We start from the raw sequence: 21,984 nt of genomic DNA, 5'->3' as shown, positions 1-21,984 counted from the left end.
GAGACCTTAAAAGCTCTGTGTTGTATACCGCGACGACATATGTCGGCCGTACAGTACAAGACAGTCACTCAATAATCAATCAATCAATAATCTTTATTTATACACGATAAGTATTAAAGCGACGCTTCGCTTGTGGGGTCGTGTCTTAATAATTAAATAAGATAACTAATGAATTAGAAAATAAATAGGATATACACCAGCTAAAATCATATAGCTACTTACTAAATACAAGTCTAAAACGATAAAAGCTTAAAATTCTAAAGTACAAGGTGGTACTCTAGTATCGACTAATTATTAACGCTAATTATACTTAAAATCTTCCTCCCTTCTGGTTAATGTTTGAGGGGAGATACAGTCGAAATCTAGGTGTAGCAGAGTCTTTGACCGTCTTGCCATAATCGCATATTTCTTAACATTGTCTTTATCTTCATTGAGTTGAGGAACCAACGTGTTCCAAACTATTGCTCCTCTACGAGCTACAGAGTCCCTCATGTAGTTGGTGTTAAAACGAGGGACATCAATTTTCAGTTTCTTCCTAAGTTGATATCGCTTGATGTTATCATTGTTCTTAATAATAGCTGACATAGCGTCTGGAGTCAGGTTATTGTGGATTTTATGCATAAGCTTAACGAAGCTAATTTTATACATAAAGGCTAAAGAAGACCAATTAGCCTTTTTCATAACATCTGCTAGGGCTATACACTACACCCTAAAAGGGAATTTAGCTTTATGTGACAACGAATAAATGTTTAAGCCCAAAGGCAATCAAAGAAGCGTGGTTGGCCAATTTTCTTTTGGGATTTCGATAGCCCTTGCTAAGATCTTCTTTTCCCGCATAGTCATAAACCGCGCAAAAATACCTTTGAATTAGTAGGAACTGTCCTTAAGATCACCTGAAGAATGGAAAGGCAGCTGGTCCAGATGCCACCAGAAGCCATCAAGGCAGACCTGGAAACCTCGGCTGAGATGTTATACAACCTGTTTGGTAAGATCTGGGAAACAAATGAGATACCAGATGACTAGAAAGAAGGCTATTTGATCAAGCTCCCAAAGAAGGGAGATCTGAAGGAGTACAAGAACTGGAGAGGCATCATGCTGTTATCAACTGCTGGAAAAGTGTTGAACAGGATAATCCTGGAGAGACTGAAAGAAGAGGTGGATGACCGTCTGCGAGACGAACAGGCTGGGTTCCGGAAGGAAAGGTCATGTACGGATCACATAGCCACCTTGAAGATCATTGTGGAGCAGTCTCTCGAGTGGAAATCTCCCGCGTATGTGACCTTTGTGGATAATGAGAAGGCCTTTGACAGCACTGATAGGGTAGTGTTGTGAAAACTGTTACGTCACTATGGCATCCCTGAGAAATATATCGTTCTCATACAGAAGAGCTATGAGAAATGCACCTGTAGGGTTATCCACAAAGGAGTACTTTCTGAGCTGTTTGAAAAGCTGTTTGAGTGCGCCAGGGATGCCTGTTGTCGCCCTTTTTGTTTCTGCTATCCATCGACTGGATAATGCGGCGCACCACAGAGGCAAATCGTGATGGCATACAGTGGACCCTCACAACCCGTCTTGAAGATCTGGACTTCGCCGACGACATTGCCTCCTCTCCCATAACCATCAGGGCATGCAAGCCAAGGTAACGCGGCTTGGAAAGATCTCAGCAAAGACGGGCCTTAGGATCAGCAAATCCAAGACAAAGGTGATGAGGGTTAAGACCAGGAACGTTAGATAACATCAAGCTGGATGGGGAAGCAATCGATGAAGTGGAGGACTTCACATACCTTTGCAGCAACATCAGCAAGGATGGTGGGTCTGATTGGGACATACTGGCAAGGATTGGTAAGGCAAGAACTGCTTTTGCAATACTGGGGCCTGTATGGAGATCAAAGGTGGTGTATGGAGATCAAAGGTGGTATCCAGAAAGACCAAGTTAAGGATATTCAACACCAACGTGAAGTCTGTCCTCCTGTATGGTTCAGAGACATGGAGGGCAACCAAAGAAATCTCCAGAAAACTGCAGTTCTTTGTTAACAGATGCCTGAGGTCCATCATGGGCATCCACTAGCCAGAGGTCATAAGGAATGAAGAACTGTGGGGAAGAGCTGAACAGGAGAGAATCGACACCCAGATAAGAAGGCGCTCAGAAAAACAACAAGCAATATTACCAGGCATGCACTGAGATGGAACCCACAGGGTAAGAGAAGTCAAGGTCGCCCAGGGAACAGCTGGAGTAGCTTACAGTAGACGATGAGGTGGGCTAGGCAGACTATACCTGGAGGGAGCTTGAAACGCTAGCCCAAAACAGATCGAGATGGCGGGCTGCAGTTTCCATGGACCTATGCTCCACTGGGAGTATCAGGAAATAAGTAAGTAAGTCCTTAAGAAACTCAAGTTTCTTTGAACGCCGACAGGCGCGAAACGTATACAAAGTAACAAAAAAAGGCACATTCTGGTTAATGCAGCACCAGGATGGAATTGATGAAACGTAATACAGCCATCGCTCGGCTGATCAAAGAAATCCTTCTAAACTGGACACGCTGTCATCGAAGGACACATAAGGCCATATACACGTCTCCACTCACTTTAAATTTAGAGGACTTGTCTTGTTACACGTTTCTTGTTTGCAACCACTTCTACTGACAAGGTACAGGGGGCGCATGTTCAAGGCTTATTTATGCTGAAAATAAATTCATTAAATTGTCCTCGTGTGGTATCAATTTTATATTCATCAGGGATGTGATCGTCAATCAAGGTGATTGTAACACCCGCACAAAGGTAAGTATGGCGGCCTTGGGTACCGTACCAAGAATCAGGACCCATGACACTAGCTTCAAGACAGTATGTGAGATCTTTGTTTAAAGGTATCGGTTTTTCAAAAAGTACATCAAAACAATAATACTGTCCTGACGCGTCGACGACCGATGGAAATTTCGCTCTTGCAGAGGCAAGAACATCACTGTAAAGCTTGCCGGTAAAGACACAAAGCTCAAGAGTAACTGAGTAAGTATTGTCCTTGCTGCCAAACATGTTGACTCCATGAAATAGTATGTCAAGGTCTGATGAAAAAAATATGATCTTTGCGTTCAAATTCTTCCAACCAAACTTCACTGAATTAAACCTGCGACAGCGTATTAACTTACTAGAAGGCCCGGATCTTTTGGTCACAGGAAAATCCACACAAGGGCTTTGTACTGAATTGAAATATTTGATCACATCAGCAACTTCATCGTACGTGAGGATTTTGCTGTCGATAACCACAGAGGCAAATACTTCCTGCTTCATTACGGGAAAGCGTAAGGCTTTTACGATTCGTTCTCCGATAATTCTTCTTTTTTCTTTCCCATCTGCCACTTTGCCTCGTTTTTCCAATTCCTTTGTCGCCCATTCGACGACTCCGTTGAACAATTCCACTTCCGCGATATCAAGAGTATCTCTTTCAACTAGCGCTTCAAGTAAGGGCCTCTCAAGTGTCGCAAATCCATCTGATTTCACAACTGCTTCAGTTTGTTTATCAATCAGTTCCCAGCATCGATCTACGAGGTTGTTTTCTTCATATTTCAGCGCAGATGGCAATATGCTGAAAACATTTGATGGAACTAAGTGATCAGTTTGCAAATATTCCGTGCATTTATCAGCGAGTGAAGGCACCATGTATTTCTTCGCCAAGTACAACACTCCCAGCACATTGCTTCCGCTCAAGTTCACTTCATCGCTGTACATGTAACGAAACAATTCCAACAGACTCTCGTACTCACAGTCAGGCAGTTCAATAGAGTCTCTAGTCTCTGCTAACCCACCGTAAAACATGGCTTCAAATACAGGACTGCCAATCGACAGCACAAACTTGTGAGCCGGAATCACTTGCTTACTTTCACTTTCACCATCGCTCTGACGAACCACAAACTTCACATCGCTGAAGTGTTCGTTGTTGAGCATAAACTTGGTTCTTTCTCTGATGGAGGGTTTAGTTGTTTGCCAGTTTTCGTTAGTCAAGGGCATGTTTCCTGTACCACAAAAGAAACGCTTAAGATGAAATAATACGAGTGACTAAAATGGTAATGTTTTCAGTGATAGCTTGGAAAATTTGCATCTCAAATTATGCGTAACCAAGGAAACAACAGCGTGAAATACGAAAGACTCGATGAACAGTTTCAGAAACGTAATATAGCCATCGCTCGGCTGGTCAAAGAAATCCTTCTCAACTAAGATGAACAGTTTCGTTTCAGTACATCATGGCCAGAGGCTACACTCGCCCTTAAAATGGACCGTAATCTAGTGTTTTATAATTCATTTTAGACACTAGAGATAACAATTATAAACTTACCATTTAAATTCAATTTCACAATTTTATACTGCCTGCAGTATAGTCATTTGTCATGAAACGCTGGGGCGAACGGCACCGTTTGCGACATCTTACATGGTTCGTCGAGAGGACAAAAGAACGAACAACAGAATAATGCTCCAACCCAAAAAAACAAGCAGCTGCAGCTTATCAGGGTCCAGTGAAAATAGAGCTTTTGAAAGGCGCAGGTCTACTGGAGACGTTTCTACTTAGGAGTTTTCAGCTCTGTTCGCACAGGGTCTAAAACGCCAGCTACAGGTTATCAAGCAGGGGCACCCAACGACAGTTTTCTCTCAGACCCTTTGAAACGCTATTTTAGGCTATCTGGAGAGCCTTTAAAGCTCTGTAGGTTCATTTCAGGCCGCGCTATAATATTTTTATCTGTTCGGTCACTCTAGGGCAACTTGAGTCTTTTCGAAATTACTAGGGCATCTTTGTCCATTTCCCGAAAACCTTAGGCCTTATTTCCTTTCCGAAAATCTTAGCTGACCTTATTTCGGCTAGCCTGCAGTGCAGGCGTTTTTCATGGGCGAGTGCTGAATAATAAATTTACGTTGCGTATTTGAAGGAGTTTGAGGGGCACGGGGGGGGGGGGGGGGCAGGAAATGAGAGCCAGTCGTCCTCTCCCTTAGAGTCACTTTTGACTCGCTCCAGCCCTCTCGCGCTTCCTCGCCCAAGATGACAGCAACGAAGGATTATTCAGCGCTCCCGCTCCAAAAATACGCCTGCATTGCAGGCTATATTTCGGCCCTCGAAACGATATTTTTAACAATCCGAAAACACTAGGCCTAAAGTTTACCATATCACGAAAGTTCGAAGTGAAAATTCCCTTTAGAAAATTGTAGGGGATTAAGGGACTTCTAAAGAGATAATTTACCGAAACGATCCGTCAGGTGCTCCTGATCAAGGTCCAGTGAAAATAGAGCTTTTGAAGGGTGCAGGTCTACTGGGAAAGTTTCTACTTATAATGAGTTTTAGGGCCTAAAACGCCTTCGAAAACCTCCGTCTTTCGTTTCTTGGAAATGGCTGATTGCAAGATGTGTTTGCGCTCGCAAGGTTTTTACGGTCATTTTTGCTTTGTACGATAAAAATTGCATGGCCCCGGCCTAGTGTCTCAAAATCCGTTTTTTCTGTTTCTATATCAATCGTACGGCTCCTAGCATGGTTTCCGCCATGTTTAAAATACACTTCAGCATCAAATTCCTCCTTGTAATATGAATGCCTATCAACCCCTGAGGTCATGACACTGTCATGAGAATTAAGGATGTGATCACCCAAGGTGAATTTTCTTGATATTTTAATAACTACACCCCAGTACTTTTAAAAAGAAAAGTAGGAGAATTTGTTCTCTGATATTAGGGGCTAAAGGGTTAAATTACTCTCGTGCGGTGCCAGTATTGTTTTAAACAGGGATTTGATAGAGTTGGAAGGTAAATGTAACGCCAGAACAGAGATGAGTATGGTGGTCTTGGGTCCCGAAACCAAGAATGGGGACCAGTCACGCTAGCTCAGTTCAATGGCACCTTTATTTAAAGGCATCGGTTTTTCAAATAGTACTTCTCAAACTCAGTACTATTTCATGAAGAGAAAACAAAGGAGCTCGCTAACGTGAAGAGGGTTTGGAAATGTGATCTTAATTGTCATAAATTTTGGTGCACTGTGGCTTTGAATTTCTCCAAGATTTATTGATGGTTTGAGAAGCTATATCAAACACTACAAAGTCTTCGAGTGTTTCATCTGATTTCCAAACACCTTGAAGTTGGTTTAAAAAAACTCGGCTGCTGCTCCTTCTTTTTTTTTTCAACCCATATCTCGGTGTTTGAAACATGATTCTCAAATCATTAATAATTCATCAAGAGAAAACAAAGAAGACCGTGGTTTGGATATGTGATCCTGCCTAATTACCATAAAATTTTGCCAACTTTAGCCTTGAATTTCTCCAAGAATTGTTAATCATTTGAGAAGCCATATCAAACACTCGAAAGTGTGTTTCATCAGATATCCAAACACCTCGAAGTCGTTTAAAAAACTCGGCTGCGCCTCGTTTTTTCAACCTACTTCTCAGTGTTTGGATATCTGGTGAAACACTCTTCCTCGTGTTTGATGTATTACATGAAACACTCTTCCTTGTGTTTGAAATACTGTATTACAACAAAGATACAAACCGAATTTCACCCTAGTGAAAGTCTGCATAGGAGGCTAGTTTCACGCCGGCAAAACGGTCGACTGTCATTTACACTCAAACCCTGTTATTGCGGACGCCGCTGAGACCAGAACAACTATCCATATTAACGGCATGTCTCGTCACGGCGGCCATGCTGGTGTCCCAAAACAAAGAAATGGCGGCCATGCTGGTGTCCCAAACTAAACCTCTGGGAATTGAACTCTATTTTTATGCAAATACTTTCTTTTGTTTCAGTAAACCAACATGGCCGGTAGTCGCGTGAATGAAAACACTCTATCAAACGGGTTAGCTTTATAATTATAGAGGAAACCGGATGAAAAAACTGTCGGTTATAATGAGGTGTATTAACGTCGGGTGTCCATAGAGCGGGGTTCGACTACACTTCCGCACGGATAATCAAACAAGTAAACGTAATTTTTCAGAAGCAACTTTTTCAGTTAGTTTTTTAGGAGTTCGGTTAAAAGTGGAGAAATCCACACTGCGCCTGTATTTTGTTTAGAAAAAAGTATAACCAAAACTGCGTACCCATGCAGATCACGGGTGAAACACAATGTTATGAAACATTTGATGTTTTGCGCTTGCCCCTGTAGCTATGTAACTGTCTGTTGAAAGTGTTATTGTTAAACTCAATCGCCATGTGAACTTGCTGAAGCCATCGCTTCTTACGAAAAGTCATTGCAACGTCCATGCTCTCCTTCGCAGCCTCGTGTATGTCCTGTCCGGTCACTCTGCTGAACATGCGTGTTAACTGCTGGCTTAGATCCTCGCTGGACGAGGCTCTGCGCCGCGGAGTCAAATTCGTGCTCTGACGGCTTCTTGTGGAGTAAAGAGAACGACTTCTTCGGTGTTTCATGAGTTCACCGTCGCTTTTAGAACTTTTTGCTGATTTAACTTTAAAAGGAACTTCATCCGTCTTCAAATGAGTCAAAATTGCGTCGTTCGATTTAATCGGCGGTATTTTTTCACTCATTTTACTCTCCGAGTTCGTTTCCGAATCTTTCTTTTCGCCGTTTTCAGTCAGGTTACGTCTCCTTTCCGAGTTAACTACGACCCCTTGTGTGACAAAGAAGTCACGCTTCCGCCTGTCAGAAACACTTTCTTCATTATCAATAGAAATTTGAATATTTGCGATTTTCTCGGTTTTGTTTACACCGACTAAACTAGTGTTTGTCGAGATCACTGGAAGATCGTGAATCGTTTCAATGGCCTGTAATTGTTTATCATTGTTTTCTCTTCGGCCTTGGCAAAAACAAACCACTTCGCTTTCATCTTCCTTGTTAAAAATATCCTGTTTCCACCTGTAGGCTTTGTACTGGTTTGTCGACGAAGCGCCACGTCTGGCTTGATTCGAATTCTTAATTTGCAATTTATCCTTCAAGGAAGTTTCAAGTTTCGATATTTCTCCATGGCAACGTGCGACTTTGGAAACCGTTGGCAGCGAACAGTTCGCACAGGTTGCTGATTTTGCGGCGTTGTTCGCTAGTCCCTCGCTGGATTTTGTCGAATTAACACTGTTTGTCGTGTTTGCTTTGTCATCTTCATCGCCGCTTCCGATTAAAACCTGAATTTCATCGCTTCCTGGGTAATTATTCGGTTTCTCTCCTTCGCGTATTGATTTCAAAATTGTGTTCGCTCCAACACCTGTCAATGGCTTGTTTTTAACACTTTTAAGCGCCATAGAAAGCTGCAGCTTAGAGGTGCCAGCTTGCATATTTTCCCCAAACCCATCGACTTGAACTTTTTGCCCCACAACAGCATTTCTGTAAGTTCTATTCTCCATCGCGAGTAAAAGAGGATTCGGCGAGTGCTTATGAAACACAATCGCTCTGTCTCTTGCGCGCTCACACCATTTTCGTACCCGCCAGTAAATTCCCAGCGTAAGCCCAGACGTGCTTCGAGAGCGAAACTGTTCGGCAATGAGAAGCTTGAAGCACTCGGTTTTCTTGTATCTCCGTGCGATATTACACGGTGTCAGACCGTGGCCATCCTTGGCGAGGATGCACGCGTAGTTGTGATGAACGAATTTCTGTAAGCAGTTGAGACTTCCGTGTTGTGCAGCCTCATGAACCGGTGTTTTCAAGTGATCGGGGTGTACATCGGCTTTGTTGCACCACTCTCGTACCGGGTGCTGGCCAACCGGCTCATCACAGCGAGCCCCGCTCTTGATAAGCTGAGCTGCAAGTTGAGTGTAGTTAAAATGCGCTGCAATGAACAACGCGACACGAAGCTGGTACTTTGAAACCAACGGGTCATCGTGTATGCTGACCATGTGTTTCATGGTTGGTGTAAGTTGACCCAAAGTCGCCGATCGTAGGAACTCGCTCCAGCCGTTCCAAGTCTCTAAACGAATCGTGTCACCATAGTCGACAGAGTATTTCTTCAAAGGATGACAATCGTACATCTCTTTGCCTTCTTGAGAAACGAGCCGAAAAACGCTAACATGCAGTCCTGTTTTCTCCGTAATCATGGTTTTGAGATCGCCGACTTTCGTTTCCCATACGTCAAACCATTCAGTGAATCGGAGCGTTTCGTTGGAGTACGAACACGCCACGCTCAAATATGTCTTCACGTTTTCTATAAGCTCGCATCGAAGTGTTGCGCCTGGTGGAATACTAAAGTCCGTGAATACCCAGCCATCCTCTAAGTTCGATCCGGCATAGTTTATGGTCATGAGCATATCGTTCTCACCATCTTCGCTTTGCACTGTATCCAAGTCAAGTTTCTTTCGAAGGATGGCTTTGATATCGCTAACAGTCTGACCAACTTCTACGTCTAACAAATGTCTGTTTCCTCCAAAAAGCACGAAGACCCTCATGCCTTAAATTTTACGTTTTGTGTCTAGACCGTTAGTCGACATGTATCTATCCGAGCGAAGTTCGATTACCTGTATCAAAAGCTAGTTGAAAGATTGACTGTATACCAAACAGCACTATATCACTAGGGAGCGACGAGTTAAAATACTTCACAACATTAATATTTCATGTGGTGCATCGAAGCTTGCCTTTTGTGACGCGAAGGTTTGATAAGCAGAAAGTGGACCAATTAACAGCTTAAATAATTAACACATACTACCGGCCAATCGGCATGACATTTGAGCAAATTTAAGGCTCTTTGTTGTCAAAGCGAGAAATGGAAATTTACACAAGGCGAAAAAAGCTGCTAAGAACAGAGCCTGTTCAGCTTTTGTTCGAGGTGATAAGCGGGTTTAGCCACTAAAACATTTTAACGCATCTAATAATCCATTACGAGAATCGAGCTTTTGAAATGTTTGTTTGCTATTCAAGCAGGGCCCCCGAATGCAAATTTAGAGAATACGAAACTCAGGGTGACACGCAGCAATGAATATTAATCTATTACCCTTTGTTTAAAGTGTTTGGCGGATCTTAAAGAGTTTCTGAAAATGTTTAATTTATCAAACTACGTTCAATAACGAATTGTTTGAATATTTCGTAACTTGTCAAAGATACAACTTGGATTCTAATGAAATGTTTCCTTCTGTCATGGTGGGATGAACTTCATTTTTTTTTTCTCAACCCACCAGACATGTCATAGCGTGTCGTCCATTCAAAGCTGTAATGCGGGGAAAATTTAAAACAATGTACGAGTTCCAGTCCATTTCTTTTTCAAAAACACTTCAAAACACCGTGCTCAATTAAGGCCGTGCTTTGTTGACAGAGAATAATTGCATAGTTTATCGCGACATGACTCCTTCCTGTGAGAATACAAGAGAATACAAGGCAATAAATCGTATCATTGGCATGAAGCTATTAACCGTCGCTACGGATATTGGACTTTGACATTAAAATCTAGTACGTGAGATCAGCAACAAAAACGTTTGAGACCACGGAAACGATGCATCAAAACCCTTAAGCATAAAGTTCGTTGATTTTATTGCCTGAGGCGGGATGAAAAATATTGACTTATGTTCAGTGCAATACCTCACGCAACGACACACAATGCAAATTTAGTTGTCAAGATGTTTGTATTCTTCATTACCTGCTGTTATATTAGAGATGCAAGACCTTGACCGCTTACCACTTTTATCACATATTTGTTGATACTTTTTTAACTGATGATACTGACTGATCAGTTTGTCATCAGAAAAGCAGGAAAAAAGAAACCACTCTGGGCTGTTATTAGCACGGCCGAGGCCTGGGTCACACAAAAAATGGCGGCCGCAAATTGAAGTAATCAAAGTCTCAGTGGTATAAAGAAGTAAATATTCAAGGATTAAATTTATTTAAAATGTTCGTTATTATTCATTTATAATATTAGGAACTTAATTTTTGGACTCAGTCCCTAAGTGTACTTAAAGGATATTTCTGCTGGCGCTAATTAACTTTAGCGGTTTTTCAAACCAGGTTTTTATTGATTACAAATTCCAACGGATCCAAGTTGTACCGTTACATTTATGGGGATACAGACTACACAGGAAACTCTCGTAGATAAAACATGCACCAGTAAAAATTGTATACGTATAACCTTTCGCCGGTACAGTTTGGATCAGTATAATTTTTGTACCAGTGCAGCTTGGATCGGTAGAATTTTGTTGTGCCGGTATAGTTTTAATCCGCGTAGTTTGAGTACCGGTAAAGTTTTAATCCTTATAATTTTGTACAGGTGCAGTTTCACAGTCCGTATAATTTTGTACCAGCAGAGTTTAGAAATTCTTGAGAGGTTCGTCCATGGATACCTCCTACGCAGTTGTTTTCAGGGGAGTCATAACCTCCTTACCAACCCCCCCCCCCCCCCCCCATCCGCTTGTGGAGGACCACACGACAAACAAATAAACTGCTCTGAATACTTTTCGCTGTCGGATCTCTTGTAGTAGAAATGCACTTGCCAGACGTCACTTTACGTGTAAATAAACCAAGCTGATTGCAAGGCTGACACTATAGGAAAGGGTCTATTTATCTGGGCCAATATTTCAACTAGTACAACTAGTCTTCTTCAGGGCCAGAGTTACAATGAGAAAAACAAAAATTACACTCCCCTAAAAACGAGTGCGTGGGAGGCTTGGCCATGGGTGGTCTTCGACAGCCTTCGCTAAACGTCGTGTAATTTGCACAGAGCTAGTCCTGGACTGAGATCCAGAGGAGTTTGGGAAGAAATAAATAAATACGAAGTGGGAATTTCAGAGGCTTCCACATAGTGGCTCTTTCATCCACTGTTTCCTAGTTGAATTGGAATTTGGGAATGTAGGTTTTTGTGGAGGGAGGAAAACCGGAGAACTCGAAAATAAACCCTCGGAGCAAGGACGAGAACCTATTCTCCACAAAGTAGTAAGCATGGTTCAAGCAATAGACCATTTTTGAATCATAGTGACCCTCTAAATTGTCTGAAAATATTAAACGAAAAATGAAAGCAGGGTCCTGCGACTTTTATAGAAAATGTACGACGCGCGGGTATTACGAGCTTGCATGGCGTGCATTTTCCGCTAAAATAACGAAATTTATTCATTTCATTCATTTATTTGTTGGTTTGTTTATTTATTTATTTATTTACTTTTGATTTTATTCAGCTGACACTACATCAATGAAATTTCACCTTTTTGCTTAATTCCGTGTGACGAACTTTGTCATGGAATCTGTTATTCATTTAGTGTAAGAGTACAAAACAAAACTCGCTCGGAATATGCGTGGCTGTTTTTTCATCCAATCAAATGCTTAAATTAGTTATATAAATAGAAGAATAAATTGCAATAAACACTCTTTTCAGTAATTTATTTTTGTCCAGCAGGTTGCTGATGATATCCAGTTTGAAAGATTTAACTTTAAATTTTAAAACTTTAATACTGTTTATATAAACTGGCATCAAACAAGCTACTCACGAAAATTAAATATATACTAGAACTAACTGACGTAGTACTTTAAATTAAATGTCTTTCAATTAAAATTCTAGGTAAATTTATAAATAAAATTCCTTTTTACCAAGTAGTTATTGAACAAATGAGTTATGGTAAGTGAAATAAACTAATTTAAAGAAATATTGCTCAGTAAAATGTCAAAACTTTAGAGATCGAGGTTAGGTTTGTCCTCTTACAGTGACTAAGCCAAATTACGGTTGCTTAGGTTAAGTTAAATAAACAGACAAACCCAAAAATACGGTGGTTACAGTGATACCAAACAACAGCAAAAACAGGTCAAAAAGGTAAACATCATCACTAGCATCTAGAACAAGCAACAAAGAAAAGGTTTGATAAGTTGGTCCCAGGTTTCTTGTTAAACTTTGGAGCGGAAGGGTTATACCGTAAAAAAAGTGCTTAGGTAAAAAAGGAGGGGCTTCATCAGAGTCAACCACGGTATTTTTGTTTGTTTGTTTGTTTGTTGTTTGTTTGGCTTTCTTAAAGGAATATAAGAACTAAAAAGAAAAAAAATGTGCATAAACTTCAAGATTCTCTAATTATTTTCACAAAACTATGCGTACGACTGTGCACCAAATGCCAAAAGGAATAACTCAAATCGTGCACAACCATTAACGGATCCAGGGAGGAACCCGTCCCCCCCCCCCCCTCCCCTCCGTCCCCCTCGTCCTTTTCGGCAACGAAAATAGGGCCCAGCGTGCCAAACATGTTTAAATTCGGAAGCGTTTCCATCTCTCTCCCCTCCTCCCTTCCCCCTTTATTGCTTTGCCCACCTCTTAGGTAAATTTCTAGATTCATCACTGATATGGTAATTTTGGGGGAGTTTTCTGTCGAGGAATTTTTTACTAAAGCTTTATGACGTCATAATTGGAAAAAATCCACCATCTTGAATTTGCTTTTTTTTGTTCAAACGTCAGAAGACCGCCTTGAATACTTTTAAAGCTAAAACGTTTAAAATTTACTTTGTTTTGCTATCTGCGAGTTGTATTGGTTTTTACTCTGACGTCGAGACCTAAAATGATATTAAAACAATCATAAAATAAAAAATAAATCACCTACAAAAAAAGAAAGAATAATAAAACAAAACGAAAAATATTTCAAGGCTCTAACTTTCTAAGCCTTGACCTGCAAATGTATAAGCACGAATACACGTACAAATTAATGGGATGGGAAATTATTTAAAATAGCTAGTTTTACACTGATATTTTAGACACTGGCCATTTTTCTGTAATCATTAAGAAATGCACTGCCTGTCGAAATTAAAAAAAGGTCTGATTTCCCAAATGAGTTGGGATAAAAACTTAAATCTACCATTAAAAGATATTCGTGAGGCGGCAGATTCGAATTTTAGCAAGCGAAAAGCAATGACAAACGTGCTATACTGACTATAAAAACATTAATGAAATAAGGTCACCGTACCCCAGTTGTAAAGGGTCTACCACCAAGCGTTCTCCAATTTCAGTAAAATTCTAAAACTTAGAAAAAGTAAAAACTGGAAGTAGAAATGTGTACTAACGAAAGAAACAAATCAAGGATGTTAACCATTTGGAAACCAAAGTTTACGTTGTTACACGATGATTAAGGATATATTCTGCAATATTTTGCCTCTACTACAAAGGCTTAATACAATCATGGCTGATTCTACCGCCCTTTGTTTCCAGAGATCTGGAACGGAATGCAAGGGTTTAAAGGCAGAAATTTTTCGGTCGTCCAGAATCTTCTGAAACACGAGGATAGCCGCGCAAGGCATTCAGTTTATTGGACTTGTCAAAATCAATACTCCAGGAATTAACACGAATTTAAAAATCCATCAAACAAACTGAGCGTTCACTGTCCTCATAGACAGCAGAGGTAATTAAATAAAACGTCTTTTCATTTTAATGTATATGTCTCATATAATTTATGTTCAAAACGTTCCATATCATTGAATTTTTTCATTGATTTGTTTCATCAGTGGTCTAATATTAAATTTCCATTTCCTCTGATAAAATACTCTAAAATAATTTCATGGAGTAGTCCCTGGAATGGGCGCTTCCCGGAAGTCGGTTGGGACGGGGTGTCAGCGGAAAAATGAACAGCTTATTAGCCAAAATACAATATTTTCATCCTCATTGCGAGCCAGGCCGAGATCAAAAGCGAAGAAAGGAACCATATCCTATGGCACTGTACATGACTTAATTTTATAATGGAATGCCCTCCCCCACCCACCCGGATATGATTTAGCTCTTTGCTAGTGAGAAATGACTCGTACAAAACAAGTGCAATAAGTTAAATGTGGCGTCTTGATCACATGGTCCTCACAAAATGGGTGTCTAATGCGTGCCTGTTTTCGAAATATAAGGAAATCTATGGCAATACCAAGAACCGGTTCATATCAACGATCAAATATTGTATGGAATATTACAATTTAAGTTAGCAATAAACGTAAACGTACGTAAGTCGTTCTGTTTTGCGTTGCTCAAAACGGCGAATTTAAGCGATTTCAAGGGCTTTCCTTGGCTGTTTACTGTACGTAACAACGGGTTACGTTTATTGCGAAACGTTGAAATGAACCTTCAGGTATTTCCATACATTCCCTTATATTTTGAAAACTACAAACAGTCAAGCATTAGACTCGCAGTTTGTGTGGGCTCGCTGTGTTTTGATCTAGCAAAACTAATGAATTGTGAGAGAAAATATATACCGGGGCTTCGTCGCAACCATTTAAAACCTTTGTACATAATACGTTAAATGCGGTGTTCTGAGTCAGCAAAATTAATTGCAGGAAAAAAAAAACGTGTGTCAGGTCTTCCTCGTGACCATTTTAAAAGCCTTTGTACACAACCCACTCTCCTGGGGTACGATTCATTTTTAAAATATTCTCCAGCTGCTTTAAGCGATTTAGCCTTTCGTTAAGAAAGAACGCGTACTGAAGCCAAAAACCTTCTCATAAATATACAGCTCTTCACTTTGAAGATAAATACATATAGCTTATTTGCAATATATTACGTTATGTAAATCTCAATTATTACAAATTTCAATTATTTACCAAAATTCAAAACTAACTTTTTCTCACGCAGAGAAGAGCTTTTTGCAAAAACTGCCTTTCTCCCACCCCCAAGGGTTCACTAATCAAATAGCGTTCACAATTTTCTATTTTCAAATTCAAATTCATTCCTATTATTTCCTCACTCATTTCACATACATGACCCACAGCATTAACATAACGTACGTCTACCAACACCTTCTCACAGATTCGTCTGGGTTTCCAGTGGGACAACCAAGAACACCTACGGTTCAAATGACCAAGGTGGAAAAGACAACAGCTCCATCTCACTGTTATGGTCTGATCACACGTTTGTTTCTACCCATCGGGCCAAGCCACGGTCTATCAGTTCCCGGTTAATCATGATCATCTACAAAACACGAGCAAACGAATACAAAGGTTAATTAGATCAAGAGATCGTCAAGGGAAAAATGGATCCTCTCAAGTTATTTCAGTGCAAATCTTCCCCGGTTAATATGGCCACGTTTGTTGCGTGGATATTTCTTGGATAACCTAAATATCAGGCTTTTCTGGAGAGGAGGGAAAGGGAGAGAAATTTCCCCCCTCCTCCCTTCTGGTTATTTCTTGGATGATTCGCATGACTGGGGGGGGGGGGGGGGGGGGGAGATGTCGGTCGACATGGGGTAATATTCTCGTTAATTTATTGGCTATTGCCTAACCCTCTTGACATTTCCGAAAATGGGAGGCATTCTAAAAATAACATGAGGCTTTCTTTTTTGCAACTGCTTAACTGCGAGGATCTTTCTCTTATTCAGACACATTTTTAGTGGGTACGCATGCGCATGGGGAGCCTAAAGTGCTTACCACGTACACGAAAGGTGTAAAGGTGTAAGTGTCATTCCATTTGGAACGTTTCTGACTGATTATGGGCCATCGACTAAAGTGATAAACTTTTACTGCTCTTTTGACATTTTCAAGTTGAAGCTGGTACATTTTGGAAGTTATCCATCTTCTGTTAGGACAAACTACATCATTTAAGCCTAGTTTTCATATGTCGGGTTTCTCGACCGTCCCAGATTTTGCCGAGGTATCGGGAAATCGCCGGACGTCTGTCCCAGATTTAAGATATTCATCGGTGACAGAAGTCATTTTTATTTGTCTAGGGGGGGGGGGGGGGAGTTGGAAAGTGGAGCGAAGCAATTAAGAGTATTGGTAACTAGCTAAAAGTGTCGCCGATGTCCCAGACAGTACAAATTTGAGTTTTCATCTGTCGGGAATGATCGCCGACCATCACAGAAATCTGGGACATGTCGTGAAAATAGAAACACGATTTTCCCGACTTGTCTGCGACCATCCCAGACGATCGGGGATGCCTACGATTTCCAGTTTTCATTAGTCGGGAAAGTCTGGGACGGTCGGTAAACAGTGAATCCCCGATCAGAATTCAGTCAAATGAAAGCCATTGAGTAGTCCTTTGTTGTGGTGCTGTTCATTATGTTATCGCAAGTTAAAGTAGTTCAAGCTTTTGAGTCTCAGGGTGACATCTTAAAGTGAGTTCATTCAAATGAAAGTTATTAAGCCAAACTTTCCGTGAATGAAATTCAAACTTGTAACACGTACTTTCCTGTGGTGCTTTTTATAACGTTGTACAAGGTGGCCCTGACTTTGGGTCTGTGGCTCAACTTTTAAAGTGCGACCATTCAAATGAATACCACCGAGCAGTACTTCCTGGGGCGCAGTTTATAACGCAGTATAAGGAGGTTCTTACTTATGAGTCCTACTTTGGGAGAAATCCTGGTCATTCAAATTCCAAGTGATAGACCCTTCTCCAAAATGGCGGCCGAAAATTCAAATAAGTTAAAATTAAAAACGTATACCAGCACTAGAAAGAGCACTTTCAGTTTACATTAGTAACCCTGCAAAGTTTCAGCATATCAGGTGTAATATCAGCTGAGAAAATGTAAGTTGAAAAATGAAAAATTTACAGACGTTTGTATGACTGAAGGTATGACGTATAACCCCAGTCATACAAACGTCTGTAAATTTGTCAAATTTCATCTTACATTTCCTAAGCTGATATGACACCTGCTATGCTGAAAACCTAATATGCTGAAACTTTGCAAGGTTACTAAAGTAAAGGTGCTCTTTCCAGTGCTGGTATCAGTTTTTTATTCAGTTCAATTTTAACTCATTCAAATCTGTTGCCGCCATTTTGGAGAAGGGTATTTTCTACTGTACTTTACTATGGTACGGTTTTAATGAACTACCTGTCGCCCTTGCATAAGATAGAGCTCTAAACAAGGTATCCCGTTTCTTTGCCCAACAACACGACATGTCAACACAACGTTCATCGCCATGTCTTCGAAAACCGCATTGGCCAAGCTTGAAAACTTGTCCCCTGAAACACAATAAATAGATTATGTAGCTGACATACTTATAAGACGATCCGGGGAAATTTAACGGCATACGAGGTCTGAGCTTCTCAAATGGTCGAAGCTTGTAAGAAAGCATTGGTCGTTTCCACACTAAAATACGGCCAATGTTTTTTGGAGACCGTGTCATCTCTGACGAACTTGTAAGCCGTTGTACTGAGAAGATGCGATCTAACACGTAAAACTCGTCTTATTTTGTCCCTCTTTTAAGGCGATCACAAAATCAGACAACTTTACGTCTTGCCTTCACACTAAGGCAACTTGCCCGTCTCAGACGACTTGCTGTCTAAAAACGTTCTCTGTCCTCTGTCTAGTGTTAAAATGGCCACTGCAATACAGCGGAGACAAACAACCATTCACATGAAGAACATAAAGGTGGTGGTGGTTAAGTTTCCAACTTAAGTTTCCAGAAAAGAAACGTTTCAATAGACCAATTTCGATATATTAAAAATCTAGCTTGGCTACGAGGCTTAGAAGAATAAAACAAAAGAAAGAAATACATTATTCATCTTTAATTTGAGCCTCAATGTAATTTCTGTCGTTTTGTTTCCCCTGAGCCTCGTAGCCAATCTGGAATAATAAATATATCGAAATTGGTCTATTAACGAATCAAAAAACCTAGAACACTTTAATATCACTTAGATGCACTCGTCTTCGTAGCTTGCAATCGAATGAGACCTCAAACCGCAGAAAACGTAAACAAATGGTCAGTAATGGGCCCCTCAGTATCTGCGCGTAACTCGTCTTCTATCTTCTTCTTCGAAGTTAACTAAAAATGTTCACGGATTTCAGTTTCGCATAGTAATACTATGATAAGGAGTAAGATAACACAATTGTGTTTTGTCTGTATACTATACCCTCAAAAAACTTATGACGGGTACTGCGCACGCGTCAAACGCTGTGCGGAACTCTTCTGCATAACAGTCTGAGAACTGTATCCCCCCCCCCCCCCCCTCCCTCTACCCTGCAGCTGCAGGTAAAAGTTCTTGTCTTATCTTTTTTAAAAATTTTGGTACATCTGTCAGTTACCTTGAAGTGGGACGACGTTTGCCAGGTAACATTCTATGGCTTGAAAAGGCAGTGTCAGAAAATCAGCCCTGAAAAGAAGTAAACCATTGTGAAAATCATTTTATGTAATTCTTTTATGCAAACTGAACTAAAAGGTGGTTGGGTAGTTATTTTAAAAACTCTACTAAACATACGGCATTTCCACGTGAGAGGGTCGTCGACTTGAAAAGAGTATTATGTGATTTATTTACGAAATGCGCACTATTTACCCGATTTTCCCGCCCTTGACACCACTCACTCTACATTTCCCGCCCTTGCCACCTGTTACCCGACTTTTCCCGCGCTTTCCACCGGTTACAACTTTCTTCGCACACAAGCCCGGGAACAGTTGGGTGACTGGTGTCAAGCGCGGGAAAACTCGGTTAAGCAATGAGAAGCCCGGAAAATGTCGCTGAAAGCGCGGGAAAAAAGTCGGGTAACTGGTTTAAAGCGCGGGAAAAATAGAGCAGCCAGTGGCAAGGGCGGGGGAAGTTAGTGACTGGTGTCAAGCGTATCTGACTGTGGATCAAATTGCCTATCATGTAACCAATCCCAAATAACTTCAACCAGGTGACCTGAGGATGCATTTTACAGTCAACAAGAGGACAGACGCACAAAACTATTGACGTCAATTTTTTTAAACCAATAACATACGCAAACAACTAAATCACCTCTATTGACATATACAAGTAAACAACGCACTAAAATGACACGCCTCGAACTCGGTACAGCCGACGGAAGCATAAATCCATCGAATAAAAGCCATGTACTGTCGTGAATACTGAACTACTCGTAACCATCAAGCACCTAAAACAAAAATAAGCTAAAAACAGCACAAGAGGCAAAAGAAGGTTGAATTTACTTCACGTACTTTACTGCACGGCCGATACAATGTTCCACTGGGGTAATAATTTATAACAAACTTGACAATTATTCCGTTGTTTCTGCTGACAAACAAACGTTTTTGGGTTTTGAAATGACAGCAAATTTGCGTGATATACTTCCCCTTTAATGCCAGAAAAAACACCAAAACATGTAAACGCGTAGACATTTAACTCAGATACTACAGAACTGTATCCTGCGTGCATGGGTATTTTGTGTCAGTTGCAAGCTCAACAAACGTCACAAAACTACTAACACTTGACTTGCGGTGCATTTTTTTCACGTAAGTAACGCTCAATTTCTTTCCACAGTCATTTTAAAACTACTTTAACAATCTTATAATGCATCAGTCGACCACAAAAGAAATCATGAATTAAGGTTAACCACTTCGGACTTTAGACTTTAGTCTCAAGCGCTTTTGTAATGACCGGAACGGAAGAACTAGATGAAACGAGGAAGTAGAAACTTTCGAACGTGTGCAAGTTTCACTTACGTTATTGCGCTGTTTGATTGTAAGGATGTTTTTTTGTTTTACTTTCAAGGGTAGACACGAAAAAACTTCAAAAAATGGTCACACGTAAAACTGATCAACCTGCCTAACACAAGAAACGGTACTACAGGAAAATACTGCCCTCAAACTTTCGCTTCAATGGTCACACTTTAGGATTTCGTCTACGGACTCAAACGTTAGAACAGCCTTGAGCAGCAGAGTAAACAACACCACAAGAAAGTACTGGTCAGTATACCTTTAATTTGAATGGTCACACTTTAGGATTTCATTGACACACTCAAAGTTAAAACCACCTTGAACAGCATAATACACAGTACCACAGGAAAGTACTGCTTAGTAGCTTTCATTTGAATGGTCACACTTTAGGAGTTCATCCACAGACTCAGAAGTTAGGACCACCTTCTACAGCATAACAAATAGCACCACAGGAAAGTACTGCTCAGTAGCTTTTATTAGAATGGTTGCAACTTAGGATTTCATCCACGCACTTAAAATTTAGAATCACTTTCTACAGCGTAATAAACACCACTAATAGTGAACTAATTCCTCAGCTGTAGCTTTCATTTCAATGGTCACATTTTAGACTCTATAAAAACGACTCCGTTCGTTCCCATACAAATCTCTAATTCAAAACGTTGTAACACAACACCTCCCCAAACAGTCACATACTCTCAAATGCTTGGGCCGGCTATGCCCTAGTCTGAATTAACAGGATTAAAATGCGAATACAATCTTAGGTCTAATTTTATCACTTGTTTCAAGTTTTGTGGGATTTATTACAGTGGTAATTTAACCCGAACGAAATATAAAAATATACAGCAAATTTAAGACACGGCCTAAATTGTCTCTTCAGGAAGTTATCCGAGTGTAATCGCTTTCAAAAACTCGAAAAACATTTTCAAATCGGTATGACAGTAGACCAGAGTTTCTAAATGTCCAATCCCTAATAGGGCCTTGAAAACTACGTTGAAATGAGATTCGATCACAACTCTAAGAGCATTTTTTCTAATTCTGCTATTCCCTGTTATTTCATCCATGGGATTACTTCCTTGTTGGATTTGATATATTCGGATGCGTTGGCGTTTCAAGTTGAAAAAGAGTTTAGTTTGAATTTACATATTACTGAGGATAACCAGCTTCGATTAAATTTTACAGAGGAGGAAAGTACGTTTTGTTACCAGGAACACGTAATATTTGGAAGCGACCATTTGCCCTGTTTACAGTAATATCTCCGAAGAAACTTCCAACTACATCCGAACGGGTCTGGTGGTTGTCACTAAACTTTACCAAGGAGGGGGTAACACAAGCGATTTTTTGTGAGATTTTAGATACGATTTGGACGAAAATTACCGACGATTTTCGCTTCGATTTCTCACCGACTTGAACGCGATTTGATTCAAAAGGAACAGCGTGCGTCTGAGGTGAGCCAAAAAGTATATACATTAAAGTTCCTTAAGTTCGAGTCCCTCAGTCAACGCAGCCTTGACGCTCACATCGCATGAGCTCCCTTACTGGTAAATCGCCAGTAGTTTACATAGGTGATTTGAAAAAATCGTACGAATTCGGTCAACGAAAAATTTCGCCATTAAAATTGCATCGAAAATCACCCGTGGAAACCGCCCCAAGGGAGGCAGCTGTTAAAGACGTTGCCGCTTCTTGTAAGAACGAAACCAAAATATAACCATTTAATGACTCTATTTTTGTTTCATTTGTCGGCGGCGAATGGATTTTAG

The 21,984-nt window shown here is 40.6% G+C and overlaps 3 protein-coding genes across 10 annotated transcripts in view; all 3 read right to left on the bottom strand.

Annotated features, from left to right (window-relative positions):
• Positions 1-75: 75 nt before the first annotated feature.
• LOC146479619 (BTB/POZ domain-containing protein 6-like) lies at positions 76-4,150 on the bottom strand. Its single transcript, XM_085110461.1, has one exon. It carries the CDS (start codon positions 4,000-4,002, stop codon positions 2,665-2,667), a length of 1,338 nt encoding a protein of 445 aa, XP_084966587.1. The 5' UTR covers positions 4,003-4,150; the 3' UTR covers positions 76-2,664.
• Positions 4,151-5,690: 1,540 nt separating this feature from the next.
• LOC146479618 (uncharacterized) lies at positions 5,691-10,358 on the bottom strand. The gene has a single exon (XM_085110460.1). The coding sequence runs from the start codon at positions 9,343-9,345 to the stop codon at positions 7,084-7,086; it is 2,262 nt and encodes a 753-aa protein (XP_084966586.1). The 5' UTR covers positions 9,346-10,358; the 3' UTR covers positions 5,691-7,083.
• Positions 10,359-12,236: 1,878 nt separating this feature from the next.
• The window catches only part of LOC146479616 (A-kinase anchor protein 1, mitochondrial-like), an 80,440-nt gene continuing 70,692 nt past the window's right edge, over positions 12,237-21,984 (bottom strand). For all 8 annotated transcript variants that reach the window (XM_085110476.1, XM_085110481.1, XM_085110479.1 and 5 more), the window contains 3 exons: positions 18,841-18,908; positions 17,647-17,777; positions 12,237-15,788 (listed from right to left, as the gene is read on the bottom strand). In XM_085110476.1, the coding sequence (XP_084966602.1) occupies positions 15,723-15,788; positions 17,647-17,777; positions 18,841-18,908 (265 nt within the window). In that variant the 3' untranslated portion in view covers positions 12,237-15,722. The remainder of the gene's footprint in view (positions 15,789-17,646; positions 17,778-18,840; positions 18,909-21,984) is intronic.

The sequence above is a fragment of the Pavona decussata genome, unplaced genomic scaffold (assembly GCF_977016875.1).
Source record: "Pavona decussata unplaced genomic scaffold, jaPavDecu1.1 SCAFFOLD_58, whole genome shotgun sequence".
Lineage (NCBI taxonomy): Eukaryota > Metazoa > Cnidaria > Anthozoa > Scleractinia > Agariciidae > Pavona > Pavona decussata.
Note: the sequence above shows the minus strand (reverse complement) of the source record. Positions and strands in the feature narration are given on the sequence as shown.

What these genes read in the sequence shown, in the direction of transcription:
- LOC146479619 (XM_085110461.1), bottom strand. Translation starts at nt 4,002, where the DNA reads ATGCCCTTGACTAACGAAAACTGGCAAACAACTAAACCCTCCATCAGA.
- LOC146479618 (XM_085110460.1), bottom strand. Translation starts at nt 9,345, where the DNA reads ATGAGGGTCTTCGTGCTTTTTGGAGGAAACAGACATTTGTTAGACGTA.